Source organism: Dermacentor andersoni, chromosome 11, assembly GCF_023375885.2.
Source record: "Dermacentor andersoni chromosome 11, qqDerAnde1_hic_scaffold, whole genome shotgun sequence".
NCBI lineage: Eukaryota > Metazoa > Arthropoda > Arachnida > Ixodida > Ixodidae > Dermacentor > Dermacentor andersoni.
Genome location: NC_092824.1, coordinates 126,040,052 through 126,055,325, shown reverse-complemented (window position 1 = coordinate 126,055,325; position 15,274 = coordinate 126,040,052). Strand labels below are relative to the sequence as shown.

Below are 15,274 nucleotides of genomic sequence, written 5' to 3'. Positions count from 1 at the left end.
AGGTGACATCCTTTTGCTAGAAGCAGTGGAGTACCCTCCTATGAGTGCAGATGTCGCATCAGCCACTCTGCGTGACCCATGTCTGTCCCGTGTCAAGGAATGGGTCATAGCCGGCTGGCCAGAACAAGGTGTGCCTCCAGAATATGCCTCCTCTCAGGTGAGGCATGCAGGAGTGTCTCTTCACCACAACTTCCTCTAGTGGGATAACCAAGTAATACTGCCAGAAGAACAGCGAAAAAAAAAAAAAAAGATACGTTCCCACCACTCTGCATGCAAATGACCCTGGCATATCAGTCATGAAAGCGTTGGCAAGGTCATATGTGTAGTGGCCAAAGATCGGTGCCTGGATCGAAGATTTCGTTTGTCATTGCAAACCATGCCAAGAGAACAAGCAAAGTATACCCAAGACGCCTGTACATTTCTGGACAAAGCCTGAACATCCATGGAGCAGAATTCACATAAATTTTGTAGGGCCTGTTAAGGACGTTTTCTTTCTTGTTGTCATGGTTAAAAATTAAATTATGGGGTTTTACGTGCCAAAACCACTTTCTTATTATGAGGCACGCCGTAGTGGAGGACTCCGGAAATTTCGACCACCTGGGGTCCTTTAACGTGCGCCTAAATCTAAGTACACGGGTGTTTTCGCATTTCGTCCCCACCGAAATGCGGCCGCCGTGGCCGGGATTCGATCCCGCAACCTCGTGCTCAGCAGCCTAACACCATAGCCACTGAGCAACCACGGCGGGTTGTTTTCATGGTGCTATCAAAATGGGCAGAGACTGAAATCATGCCGTTGCTTCATTCATCAGCAGTGATTGAAAAACTATTAAGAATGTTTTCCTTTTTCCTTATATAGATGGCCAAAGTTGGTGGTGTCTGATAATGACACAGCTTGAAGAATGTTTGCTTTGTATAGATTGCCGAAGTGGGCGGTGTCTGATAATGACACAGCACTTTAAAGCAAAGAAGTGCGATCTTTCTTGAAACAAAACAGTGTCCGGTACATGTATACAGTGCCATACCATCCCGCAACCAATGGAAGGGCCAAGCACATGGTTTGCGAGCTAAAGTGCACACTCCGAAAGCAGAGCCAGGGCACAGTAGTGTATAAAGTCTCGCTTTTTATTCAAGAAGCACTTCACGCCACACTCTGAGACCAGGAGAATGCCAGTAGAGCTCATGCTGGGCAGGAGTCTCCGTTCTGCCTTATCAAGACTGCAGCCCGACGTTGACGACTCCAGGTGTACTAAGCAGCCACGCTTGAAGAAACTCTAGTATGGTGATCCCGCATACGTACGAAACTTCTCTCATGGTTTAAAGTGGCTAGCCACATAGGTGCTAAGGCACTTAGCCATGTCGTGTACGAAGTACAGACTTCGGACAGTTCTGTGCACTGACGTCATCGCAACCATGCGCGGAGAGCATGGGAGACTCTACCGCGAGCCAATCACTCTAACCCCTACTTCAAGCTTCCAGCAACAGAAAATACAGTGCCAAGATCACGTGTGCCAGAAGCTTCGAAAGCATGCCACTGGTCTACCCACGAACATCGACCTGTGCACCATTATGGCATTGACTACTAAAGGGGAAGGAATGTGATAACAGCATGAATTGACTCAGCAGTGTGTCCACTGCACATGTTCGTCTTTTTTGGACCTATTGCAAGTGTGCTGATAAGCAAAACATTGTGTCTACATAAACTTGCATTTTTCGTGCAATAAAGTTATCTTGCAAGAGCTGCTGCTGTGTCCTTGTAGGTTATTACATTAGGAACTCCTCGCGGGCAAGTGAGCATTGTGGGGATGCGCGACTCTCATGTGTCCCCTCATATGTTTTCTCACATAGCTCCTGTCTCCTGTAATCCGGCTTCGCCACGTGGCTTTACTGCGGCGGTAAGTATGCTTGCAGGGTAGTACAAGAGATGGCACGAGTGTTGCTCTGCTAACACCACTTAACGGCGGGGTTACTCGGACGCAAAAATGAGAAGGCTCTTCCTCTTTGGCTCAGGGTCGGCAAGCGGGCAGATGTTTTGCGCGTGCACCAATCCATGGTTCTGCGGGACCGTCTCGCGAGGCCTACCATGGAATGGACGAACACGATCGTTCGAACACACCACCGTTCACGTGACCGTGCGCGCGAACGACCAGGTATTGGTGCCCAGCATGGGGCGAACATATTCACCCGTTATCCGGTCGCAATGAGTCGGAGTTCCGCGATTTGTTGCGCGCCCACCGGCATGTTTTGGGGTCAGCGAAACTCAGCTAGCAGGCATTAGTCTACGAAAGGTGCAATAAATGCCCTTGTGATTGTTTGCACTACTGTGTTGTCAATTCCTTTGCCCCAAGAGCACAGGTGAGAACCCCACAGCGTGTAGAGATGCTTGCCACATTTTGATTGGACCTTCCCAAGGCACAGTTAGAACGCAGGCAAGAGCTTGCACGGACAAGAAACATACGGATAACACAGGCATCTGAGAGCAAAAGCAAGGGTGACATGGTGTGGTGGCAATGCCCTCTCCCCTCACACAACACCTGACGCGCTACTGCAGCAGCAGGTGTTCCCTCTCGCCCACTCTACTCCATTGAGGCGCACTCGTGCCATGGCGTAGCAGCCAATGAGAACTCCATGGAGGGGTGCTCATGACATGGCGTCGCAGCCATGCGAATTTAGGTGCTGTTTTGCTGCTACAGGAGGACATCGGCTTTTTCGCTCTGTGAGCCATTTGAAGCTTTCGCATCAAGATGTCACAAAATATGCTGCAACCATACGGCCACAGGTACAGGCTTCTAATGCACAATTAATTTCCAGCTTTAACACTCTTCGCTCGTAACAGCAAGTGTCTAACGCTTAGAAACACACGTATGCACTAAAGACTCACAAGGCGACATTTCTGCGTGGCAGTACTTGGTGAAAGTGAAATTCCTGAATTGAATATGAATACTCAATAAAGACCACCTTCAAATATTGAATCAAATGCCAAAAACATTCATTTCTAAGCAAAATGGAATATAAGGTTCATGGGCAGACCCCTCAGTAAAAAAAAAAAGGCTTACTAAAACGAGTTGATTCGTGCATATAATGCCCTTCCTGATATAATAATCTGAGGAGCTCATTAATCAGTTATTTGGTGCACTGCGGCAATGGCACTAATGAAAGAAAGGAGTAGTGCGTCACCAGATGCGCATGCTGTGTTTGTTAATGGGATCAGTGACACTACAGCTACACAAAAAAATAGATCATCATGACTTGCGTTAATTCTTACCATTGCTATAAGGAAGCTAGCGCTCCGTGAGGAATTCTCAGTTGCACTAGTAAAACTATAAATATTGACAAGTTTAGCAGGTCAAAACAATGCTTCACTTACATCAACTTCCATGGTGCATGAAATCTGCATCTGTTTTTCTGCTCCTATTTCATCCCAGCCAGGATGCATGCATGAGTGGATAATGCACCAAGTACTGACTAGTGCAAAAATTAGCTAAATATCTGGGACAGTTAACTAGTTTTAAACACATCATTAATTGTCATTAAAAAAACATCCCTGGTTACAGCTTAAAATATAGAGATCTTACATGAATATTAGAATTAGGAAGGAACAGCGCCAACTAAGACAATCACGAGAGGGAGAACGACACAGGACAAGCGCCAACTTCATCTATCTTTATTCACCGAAAAATCAGCAAATATAAGGAAAATCACAGACATGCGCACAATGACCATAATGCATCATCTGCTAAACCGTTCTAGATAGGACCTTTCGCTTTTGAAGAGGGTCACGGAAGTATCACTAACACACTTTTTTCCTCTTTATATAGAATGCTTCCAAAACCTCACGTGCCTTTGTTTCCCTGCTTCTGCCAAGAATCTTTATCTCTCCGAACCGCGGTTCCCACTTCTTGCAGTACTGGCATTGTTTTCATGGCAAATGTTCTGCCGCTCGGTCACACGCAGTGCAAGTTGCACAATGTTGCGAAAGATGCGCACCTCCTTCTTTCAGCGACCACACATGTTCAGCTGCACAGTCATTCATGCATCTACCCATTTGGCCCACATAAGTTTTCCCGCAGGTCAAAGGTATTTCATATACCACACCGGTGCAGCACTTTACAAACTGCTTTCCATGTTTTTTTGGTGCAGCTGCTCCACGTACCCTGGCTCGCAACACGGGAGCAGAGCTTTGCTTGTTTTCGAGGAGCCAATAACACGACTCGGACGCCGTGTCTGTTCGCCACCTTTTTCATATTGTGGGCTATCCTATGTACATACGGAACCACTTCCGGCTTTGCAGCTAGTTTTTCTTGTGCGCACGGTTTCTTGATGATGGCACCTTTGATTTTTTGCAAGATCGCTTCAGCCACTGCTGTGATAACCGTGCTTAGGGAACCCCGCTGAAACCAACCTATCAACTTGCTTGTCAAAGCTCGCACGCATTACATGGTGACACGATTTCACAAGAGCAGACTCAAGACAAAGTTTAGCAATGGAACGTTTTATGGTTTTTGAATGCGCCGACACATAAGGAAGAAGCTCCTTTTGTGCTCGAGGTGCGTACTGCCAACATACATGATCTTCACCCAAGGTAATGTTAATGTCTAAAAACTGTAATCGCCCCTGCAATGAATACATACAATGAATACGCCCCTATATGAATAGACTGCCAGAAACACTAAATGACAAAATACTAGCAAAACTCAGGCTGTCATGAGGGCTTCCCACGTGATGTCAAAAACAAAACTTGTATTATCCATATGTTTCTGTGTTGCGTCAAAAACATTTGTTCTTTCCCTTCAGATAATTTGCGATACTTTGTTTAGCATATGGAGAACAGTAACAAAACTTTCACAGTCAGTTGTTGCAAAATATTTGGTTAGTTTCAATATTCAAAAGTACTGAATAGTTAATTTTCAAATACAAATATGCATAGTTGGTAATTAATAGCATTTGATTCATATTCAAAACTGAACATTCAGCCACTTAATCAAGCTTAAAGGGACACTAAAGAGAAAAATGATTTGTTCTGCATCAGCAAATTACCTTTCTACAACACCAAAAACACCACTCTTACCATGATAAGAGCCTTGGTAAACCAGAAAAAGCGCAAGAACGAAAGACTGGTGGTGACGCCTCCTTGAAGTTCCCACACCTGGTCGCTGTGACATCACGGATTTTGATTGCATCTTCTAGGGCCTACTGAATTATATAGCGGTACAGACTGACTGCATTGTGTTCTAAAGGAACCGAATATCAAACATGGATCCGAATATCAAACATGGCAAGTTTCGGGAACATTTACTCAGCCAACGTGGCCCAAATGCGAAAACATACTTTGGAATCCCTGACATCACACTGTCGTACAGGCGTCAGGGTTTCGGCACGAAATTCAAATACTGATACTTCGACCTTTTCTCATCTAGCACTCACTCATTTTGAAATTACTGCCTGCAGGGTTCTGCCTGCCTGCCTGCAGGGCTTTATTAGTCTAAACTGATTTATTGTTTCACTTTAGTGTCCCTTTAAACAGGGTTAAGAAGTGCTTACTCATGGCATCAAATACGTATTGTTTTTGAATGTACAGCATGTGAAAGGTACTCATTATGGTTTTAACATTTGAATTTTTACTGCGTGGCTTATTTCCATACACCACACTACACACCATTTTATTTAGAATACTTTTTAAATGTTCAGCTTGTAGGGACAGGTCGAGCAGTAAATTTTGATATTTAGCATTTGTAAATTTTAAAGTAAGTTTTGATGCTCTTTGTATGGACTACAAAAACATAATGAGTGCATTTTTGACCTGTTAATGAATATATGGTTTTCATTAGTCTTTTTTTACCCACCAGTACACTTCATCATAGAACAAATGCACTAAAAACAAACAGGCATTCAGAAAGTGTAGTATTGCATTTTTAAACACTTCTGAGCAGGTTATGGAAATAACGTGCTTAACTGCAAAAAATCAATTAAAATAAACAGATTAAATTATAGTTGAATAGACTAGTCCATGTACATGTCAAAATAGATGGCCCACCACAGAGAATTTTTCAAGATAACGCCGAGTCAATTATGTAGGCATACCTGTACACAGGGTGCAAAAATTCAGCTATAAAAGCTGTGCACGCATACGTAATAGATCGAGAGCACGCAGGCGTATGTGGTGAAAGGTCCAGCAAAATCTGCATGCCCATCGGTCATGTTCTGAAATGCCAGACAAATTGTGGACGTGCAAAGCTTCCAAAAAGAAGGCACAGCCGCAGCACTCAGCAGTTCTGTGGAGGGAGAGAATGGTGGGAGGGAGGACGAGCGCTATACTCTGCAACCCTTAGGAGCACGTTTCAATGTCTTGGGGAAGGCGTCAAAGAAATACGAGAATTTAGGTGATGACGCTATCAATGCCCTGTGTAACCCTTACCCACATTTTTATGGCATTTTCGACAAGCAAATCAAATGTGATAAGTTATGGCTGTTGGCCATTCTTGTTTATTTCTTACATAGAAGTTTGGCGTAGTGCCCTTATGACCCTGGTAAGGATTTGGACAACAGTCAGCGGTCGATACTCCTAGCTCGTATGTGTACCACGCTGTCCCTTGGCAACAGTCAAACCACGGACATGGCAATGTATGTTGGCACACATACTCCATGCAGCGTGCGCCTGCGTAGCGACTTTTGTGAAATAATTGGTAAGGTTCCGTAAGTGCCTCTACGCAACCCTGGCGACATCTGCTTGGGTGACCTAGCCCCGAACACGAAAGATGCCAAGCCCGGCTTTTGAGGCACCCTACGGGCGACCATCAATTGTCAATGTTTGCCGACAAACACAATGCAGCTGCACTTGCTACATCGCAGTGCCTGCTCGCTACCGAACCACACAGCGCATACAAGAGAAAGTGGGAAGCACGTGCACGCACCATTCGTAGCAACTACTTTCGTCCGTTTCTAGAAGGCTCAGGGTGCAGTTGCTGGCAGCTTCGTGGCGATAAGGTAGCAAAATTCGAGTCATGTCCAACCTTGCCGCTTCTGCGGCGCACAACACTACCAAGATAGCAAAGCGGGGCGACATGCCCGTCACCAAACGCATACGCGCCATGTTTCGAATTGTCAGCAGGCCCCGCACCCCGCACCATATAGGAATTCTGTGCCAATGCCTCCTTTACTAGATGCCCGCCGCGTTGCTCGCTTTCCCATTGTAGCGGCAGTTCCCTTAGTTGAAGTTAGTTTAGCATAAATTCCGTGAGGCGGCGCTCGTTGCCTTTCAACTTCCGGCGGATGTGGCAGCGGCGGCTGAATGCATCCGCCGGGCGTCTGTTAGTGGGCGTTATTGCGGGCCTCCGAGACGGCGACAGATGCCATGTCAATCTCAGAGGCCGCAGCACGTGATTGAAAGTTGCAGGCGTTCGCCATGAGAGGCGCTCGTTGCCTTTTCGCGGAGGAGAGAAAAGGGAGAGGGCCCGGAACCGAGCTACCGGACAACGCGGCAGGCATATAGTAAAGGAGGCATTGTCTGTGCCCGCACACTCTCAAGTTCCAGCGATCGCCACAGAGGGTTTTTTGCTGCTTTTTTTATTTTTTTTGTTGTATGGCCACGTTTTTTGGGCCACAATGGCGGCGTTGTTATGGTTTTGAGCGCTCACACGTGTTGCTCTGGTAGGTTTCGGGCCGTGGCAAAGGCGCTGAGTGGGTGGGTTTGCGTTAGTCACCGTGTCTTGTTGCGCTGTGTTACCTGCACTGTGCTCTGCCAGATGTTGCGCGAGCGCGCGACACCACGCGCAGCGCGGCGTGGTTTCGCGAAAGATGTAAACAAGAGAGGAGGGTGGCCCAAAAGGCGGAGCATCGCCATGAGCAACGCTAAATTCCGGCTTCACTTTTGCTTCACAAAGAGTGACGTCAGGGCCTCTCCTTAGTTTCCTTCCTCCGTGACCGCAGCGGTCCTCTGAGGTATGTGGAAAGGGGTAATGGTTCCAGGACTTACTTTTGGAAATGCGGTTGTTTGCTTTAAATCAGGGGTACAATCAGGACTCGACGGGAACCAAAGGTCAATGGGTCGCCTCGCATTGGGCGCTCACGGGAAGACTACAAATGAAGCTGTGCAAGGGGATATGGGCTGGACTAGTTTTGAAGTGAGGGATGCTCGCAGTAAAATTGAGTATGAAGAACGGCTGAGGAATATGGAGGAAAGTAAATGGGCTGGGAGAGTGTTCAGGTATCTGTACAGGCAAAACATTGATTCACAGTGGAGGAAAAAAACTAGGAAGCTTACCAGCAAGTATGCGGCCTGTGGGGTGGGCAACACAGCAACAAAGAAGGTCAAGCGGAAAGTCAGAGAGGCTGAATTAATCTCATGGGTGGCGGCAATGGAAAAGAAACCTGCCATGAGTAACTACTTAAGGGGAAAAAACGAAATTAGGAAAGAAACCATTTATGATAACTCAAAGGGAAGCTCATTACTTTTCGAAGCGAGATCGGGATGCCTTGGAACACGCACCTATAAAGCGAGATATAAGAAGGAAGAAGAAGCATGTGCTTGCTGCGGTAAAGCTAGGGAAACGACGGAGCATATTTTATTAGAATGTGAAGACGTCTATCCAGCGGTCGATTTGGGCACCACTGGCCTCCTTGAAGCCCTTGGGTTCAGCGGGAGCAGTGGTGAAGCAAACAGGTCCGCAATAGACATCAGTAAGAGGCGATTGGAGGATTGGTGGAAGAAAAGTAGGGAAGCGACAAAAGACGGAGACGTACAAAAGCACAGTTCGCAATAGGGTATCAGAAAATTTGGACGTGGTAGTTCATAGTGGGTTTTTTTTTTTTCATTGGTGAACCTAGGTAGGATATTAAGCAGCATAGTAGCAAGAGCTTGGTGGCGCAAGCCACCGCCCCGTTCCAAAGGGGACGCTCATAACATCCATCCATCCATCCATCCATCGCGTTCGAGCATTCCAGCATAAGCGCGCAAGTAGAGCTACTGGCTACTGGCGTTGCGTCTAATTGTCGTACAACCGGTACAACCATGTCGTACAAAAATCAGGGCAGTGCCTAGGGATACGATCGTTTAGGGATTTTTGAGAAGGCACGATAGTGGCCCCGAACTAGTGTTCCTGTATATGCTCCCGCAGGGAGCAGAGTTGCGCATAACTTTTCCGGCGCCGCTCGCACCGCTATTGGCCGAGCGCGAAAAATGACGTTAAATGATCCGCGCCGATTCGAAGCCAACTTTACGGGCGCATCGCCGACTCATGCGAACTCGTCGTTTCCGTCAGTACCATCGCCATTGCAATCAGTGGACCGGCGATCGTGCGTTCAGATACAGTGGCTGTAGTGAATTCAGAGGAGCAGCTAGAAGCTCTTGCATCTTGAATCTTTTTCTACTTGCAGATTTGCTGCTACTAAAGAGTAAGCACTACCAAATATAAGTACTACTAAATAGTAATAGTAAATAAAAGTAAGCTTTGCTTAAAATGTGCGCATGTCAACATTTGAAATGCGCTTATATCTGTGTCTGCACCGCATGTATCGAAAACGTGCAGCTGTTGTGAACGATGGTTAGTGATAAATGGCGCTCTGTTAACGGTCACTGACATAACTGCAGGCACGATAGCTCTCTTGGCGACGGTCATTAATCGGCTGGTTTCGGCAGCCAAAATGCGCTAAGTGTCCACCTTACGTGTGTGAAGTTTTACACTCTTTAAAACATTTCTTGCTTTCTGACCATGATAAGACAACTTCATATGCATGCTGAAAATCATTGCACCGCTTTTTGTGGCAACGTACTGTGCGTTTGCGAGCGAGCTTTGGAGCTGTTCGAGCCACGGGAGTATCTTATTTTGGGGAATCGAAGGCGGTCCTACCCCCTATTTGTACGTTCGTGTGTGTGTTTGTAATGCGTGTTTACATAGGTACATACAAAGTTTCGGTTGGTTGGAAGCCCACCCCCTCCGGCTGCACGAATGACTCGTTCGAGCGTAGCCTGTATAAGAAGTGCCCTTTGCTAAGCGCCTGCGAACAATTGGTGCTTGTAGCTCTCGACCACTAGAGAAAAAGGCGGAACACCGCGCGGCATTTGGCTCCTGCGCGCGCGAGGAGTGGCTTCGCTGCAGAGCTGCATCACGGCGGCGGGCCTATGCGCAACTCTGCTCCCTGCGGGAGCATATACAGGAACACTATTGTCGTGTAATATAGACCAGAACATGCCAGAACACGCTAGCCTCGCACCCAGACTAACCGAACGCATACTCTCGCACCCGGATTGCCCGGTCGACCAGCGCCATTTTGTACTGGGATGCCAAAGTGTGTTCGCCGGCGACCAGTAGACATGGCAAGCGCCAGCTCTAGGACTCCAAAGTGCGGAAATGTGCCCGTTCACGCGGATCCAAAGTACAAGAAGTCATTCGGGCATCATTGCGTCGTGTTTGGATGTCAAAACAACCAGCGCAAAAGGAGCAGGTTGCTTAGCGCAGTTTGCGAAGAGCACAACACACGTAGGGAATCCTGCCGGTGCGGTGTTTTCAGCCTGCACCGATTTCCATCCGCAACGAAGAATGACAAGCTGCGCCACCGGTGGATAGCTGCAGTGAATAGAAAGAACTCCAAGGAGCGGCCGATGTCGCAGGCATCGGAACAGAAGTTTTCCTTGTCTTCGACGTTAAAAATCGTTATTTCTAATAAATCGCATACGTTATAATGTATAATCATTCGGGTTTCATATCGGATCTCGTATGACAATTGACAAGGCATCACGTGACCTGCGAGGGACGCCATAATGGAGGGGCCGCGAGATACTGGAATATAGGTCGACATGTTCCTCCTATAAAAACAGCTAAAGTGGCCCTTCGTGTTATGTAGCGGTCTTTAGCACATTGTGAATCGTTGTCTGACCAAGTCAAGGCCAGGGGTAGAACTATATTCTGGGCTGACGCATATTCCGGTGATACGGCCATTTTGACAACACGGGCGGCGTTCTTTAGCAACTAGCACCTAAATTAAGTACGCAAGCGTACTTGCATTCCGCTTCCACTGCAATACCATTTGCCACAGGTCATAAATATACTTTGGGAAAACATGAAAATTAGTTCAGAAATACAGCATATAGTTCCTTTTTCTGTTTATTTTGGAACAGGTGTTCGCAAACATTCGGGCCTTGGGGAGCCCCACCTGCCCTCCAAGAGCGCCGCAGAAAAGTAAGGAAATGATTAAAGACAGGAGTATGATATATTATATATATATATATATATATATATATATATATATATATATATATATATATATATATAATCATAAGAACACAGGAAACGTGATTCTCAAATTTTACTAGCTGAAAGCAACTAAATAAGCTGCGCCTGTCTTGCAGAACGCGTGCACAGGGATTTGGAGAGCCCCTTGTCGGCTCAGAGCTTTCCACGAAAGTTCGTTACGCTACCCTTGTGCTGAAGCCATGCGCGCACCACAGGTGTTACGACTGGCCTGTGTAGTGCACAATTTGTGTTGCGCTGCTAAAACCACGACGAAAGCCCATGCGTTTTAAATTCGCAGAGCTGCCAACAATCCTTGAAAATCCGCAACGGCGAAGAGCCGTTAGCCTTTGTGCGCGCATTCTCGTCTCCTTCCCCACGCGCTCGCGACGTCCCGATGTCTACATAGGCTCGCCAGTGCTCTTTCCTCTCAGCCAGCGCGAACGTTAAGCTTCGTGTGTGCTTTCGTTCCTTCTCCTCCTCGGCAGGGTACACGCCGGTGCGCGCGCGTGTGTGTGTGTGTGTGTGTGTGTGTGTGTGTGTGTGTGTGTGTGTGTGTGTGTGTGTGTGTGTGTGTGTGTGTGTGTGTGTGTGTGTGTGTGTGCGTGTGTGTGTGCGTGTGTGCGTGCGTGTGTGCATGTCAGTGCCTTTGCCTGTGCAGGCCCAAGCGCGGTTAAAAAATCCGTTGAGCTTTCTCCTGTGTCCCGAGCGGGGGCCGCAAGTGTGGAGAGCGTTCGCCCTCTCTCCTTCTCTTGAGCGAGGTCGTTCCAGGCTATATAAAACACGCCCCCGCCAACGAGCTTCAGCGTTTGAGCAAGCTAGACTGCGTGTCGCTCTGCGTGATCGAGGAAGCTTGAACATATGTCGTCTCGCATCTGTGCCTGGGCCCCTGCATGTTCGTGAAGCTCCAGACCGCCAGGTCCACGCTACCTCAACGTTCCTGGGTGAGCCGTCCTTAACAGAGGGTTCTGCTGTAACGGATCCCGGGGCTACAAAAGACGAGCCGCGTCTCTCGCTGCACTCGTTGTCATGGCCGCCACGAGAATTGACCTCAATACTGTCACCATCTGCCAAATTATCAGCGATGCAGCTGCGGAAGAAGAGTTCGTACGATCGCTTCGGCTTGCTTCGGCTTCAAGCGCTGTCCGCCCACCGCGCCCCAACGCCAGACCAGGTCGAGTGGCGTCGTCGGAGTACTGGGGCACCTGCAAGGACCTGGGGTTCAACCCGGACCAACCAACCTGCGAAGGCGAAGTCGTCACATTGTATAGGAAGACTCAGAATGGACGCCGGGCTGCCTTCCGATGCAACAGGTGCCGAAAGCAGCTGTCGCAGTTACAAGGTACCGCTGCGCTGCACGGGCGGAGAGGTGAGGGAAGTTACTCCGCCAACACGGACCGCCTCGGCCGCCCGAACGTCCACGTCTCCAGGCGGCAAGTGATTTGGCTCACGCAGTGCGTGAGCAAAAACATAGGCACGTGACTCTTGAAGGAGATGACCGGTGACTTGCTTAATCTGTCGGACCACGTCATCGCCGACTGAAGGAACTACGCTCGTGAGGTCGTGCGGGACGAGCTGCTGGCGCGACCCCCACTCGGTGGCCCCGGGAGGATTGTGCAAATTGATGAATGCCTCCTTCGCGGCAAGCGAAAATACAATCGAGGCCGCCTGATGACGGGCGACAACGTTCCGCCGAGCCGCCAAAATTACGGCGGCATAGCAGATCGTGGACCATGGGTATTCGGCATGATCTGCGTGATCACCGGGGAGCTCCGACTATTCAAGGTCGACCGACGAGACGCGGCGACTCTAGGCCCCATTATTGCAGTCAACGTTGAACCGGGGACCACCATCCACAGTGATGAATGGGCCGCATACAACTGCATCCCGAACTTAGTGGGGGCTAACGGAGCGAGCCTCAATTTGCAATGGGAAACAGTACAGCGTGAACTTTGTGGACCCGATCACGGGCGCTCACACGCAAAAAATCGAAAGTTATTGGCAGAAAGTAAAGCGCCACCTCGTCTCCGCCGGCTACAGGGTAACTGCACCGCTGCTGGAGTCGCACCTCATATGGCTGTGGTGGGAGTCGATTAATGGCCACACGCGCTGCAAAGACTCGTTTCTGCGTTTATTAGAAGCTATCGCACGGCGCTACCCAGTGTGACAAAGTAAAGGAAAATAAAGCGCAGTTTTCTGACCCTTTGCTTTTGTATGAATGTTTCCCGGCATTGCTGCGCGCTCCATACACGGTACGCCCGCGGCGCAGCACTTCCGCAGTAAGCGACGCTCACTTCGTCTTTTGAAAGCCCAGTGCAAAAAGCAGGCGCACACCGAGTCTGTGCGCCTGCACCAAGCCGCGCCGAATCAATCCAGAGGAAAGGAAAGCAGCGACAAGCGATTGTACAAAAGCCTAGTGCAGAAACCAGGCTCACACCAATCTGCACTCGAAAAAGCGATCGCGTGCACGTAGCGAGCCGCGCCAATCCAATCCAGAAGCCACAAGAAGGGGGGGGGGGAGGAATGTGTGACACTAAGCTCAGTGTTACCCAGCCGGGTAGCGGGGGTGGCGGAGGAGCAGAGTGGCTTAGGGGCTCCGTTTGCGCTGTTAAGAATGGCCGTACGGGGTGGCAACGTGCCAGCTTTCAGCCCGCTGCACGTGTTCCAAGCCCACCAGACGGGGCGCCCTTCGGAGAACTGCGAAGGGCCGGCAGCCACGTGGCGCGCGATCAACTCAGGAAATTGGTACTTGGCCGAGCCATCCGGGACAAAGCAGAGTTCTACGAAGCCCTCTGACGTCGGCACTGAAAGCTGGGCGGTACCGAGAACTGTCCGGCCTTTTCACCTGTGTGTGTGTGTGTGTGCAACACGAACATTTCCGTCCACGGGGCACTCAAACGTGTGAGCCTTTGTGTGTGTGGGCCGTCCTGCGGGGGGCGGCTAGTTTGCAATGACTGGACGAACGTTTCCGTCCACGGGGACCTCGAAGAGTGACGTCGAACGATGACGTCGAACTATGACGTCAAGCGGAGAGCTTATAAGCAGCGTTTGCCGGCTGCTAGGGTGTGCTCGTGTCGTGCTCTTCGTTCGGAGCTGAGTGCTCCTTGTCAGGCTAGAAATGCACTAGTGAGCTGTGTGCTCGTAAGCTGTTTGCTGTATGTTAGTCTTGCGGGCTCCATATGGGAGTCGCGCTAGACTGCCAATGTATGTCTTGTTCAAAATCTAAATACTGCCAGTAAATCCTACTTCCTCCCAAGCTCCATCCCTACGACTAGGATCGTCCGACAAATCTAGTAACTGAATGGCAGCGGTGAGATCAGCCTACGGCTCCTAGACCAGCCTACGGCTTCTAGATCGGCTTTTCGACTCGGAGACAGCAACGGCAGCTGACGGACGTTGGCACATGGTGACCGACCGCAGGGGCGTAGCCAGGGGGGGGGGGGCTTATAGGGCTTCAGCCCCCCCCGAAATTTTTTCGTGCTGTCCATGCACCGCCGACAAAAGCAACCCCCGGCGCCGGAAATCATTCTGGATTTTGTCTAGAGCGTCTTTTTCACGCTCGAAAAGCCATTTCACCGCGAAAAAATTTCGTGGCAACGCCCACGCACCGGGAGTCACATAACGCAAGCAGCCCCATCCGAGCACAAAGTTTCAAGGATGTTTTCATGGCGAACGGGCTCGCCGCGGCATTTCGCAGAGGCCGCGGAATCTACACTCTATCATGGAATTTACGGAGCGCGTGGATATCAATTCCGAAACTTTATGGGTATAAAGTTCTCATAAACTTTTGATGTGAAAGGTGCATTGACATTTCCAAGCATGTGCTTTAGATTTTCAATTGCGCAACTTTGTAAGTTTAATGCTCCCATAAATATTTGATGCCAAAGGTGCATTGACTTTTCCAAAGTCGCACATCGGGCCATACAACGAGACAAGCCAAATGACCACGCTATCAGACAAGTTGATAAAGCCCGTAGCGAGGCCCGATGAGACGAAGCGTTGTGGTAGTTCATTCGTGCCATCATGTCACATAAAAAAGTATATTTTTTTTT

General features: G+C 48.9%; 2 protein-coding genes across 6 annotated transcripts in view; one reads left to right on the top strand and one right to left on the bottom strand.

Annotated features, from left to right (window-relative positions):
- Positions 1 to 7,174, bottom strand: part of LOC126539647 (nuclear pore membrane glycoprotein 210-like) — a 240,043-nt gene extending 232,869 nt beyond the window's left edge. For 3 of the 5 annotated variants that reach the window (XR_008614325.2, XM_055075601.2, XM_055075602.2), the window contains exon 1: positions 6,909 to 7,173. Coding sequence is in view for 4 of the 5 variants with exons in the window: in XM_055075601.2 (XP_054931576.1) it covers positions 6,909 to 7,087 (179 nt within the window). In the remaining variant the exon portion in view is untranslated. Of the gene's footprint in view, positions 1 to 6,908 lie in introns of all 5 variants that reach the window. The other 2 variants (XM_055075603.2, XM_050186531.3) reach the window with 2 other exon arrangements.
- Positions 7,175 to 12,968: 5,794 nt separating this feature from the next.
- On the top strand, positions 12,969 to 13,389 carry LOC126539646 (uncharacterized). The gene is made up of 2 exons (XM_055075335.1): positions 12,969 to 13,147; positions 13,263 to 13,389. Exons 1-2 carry the CDS (start codon positions 12,969 to 12,971, stop codon positions 13,387 to 13,389), a joined length of 306 nt encoding a protein of 101 aa, XP_054931310.1.
- Positions 13,390 to 15,274: the final 1,885 nt, after the last annotated feature.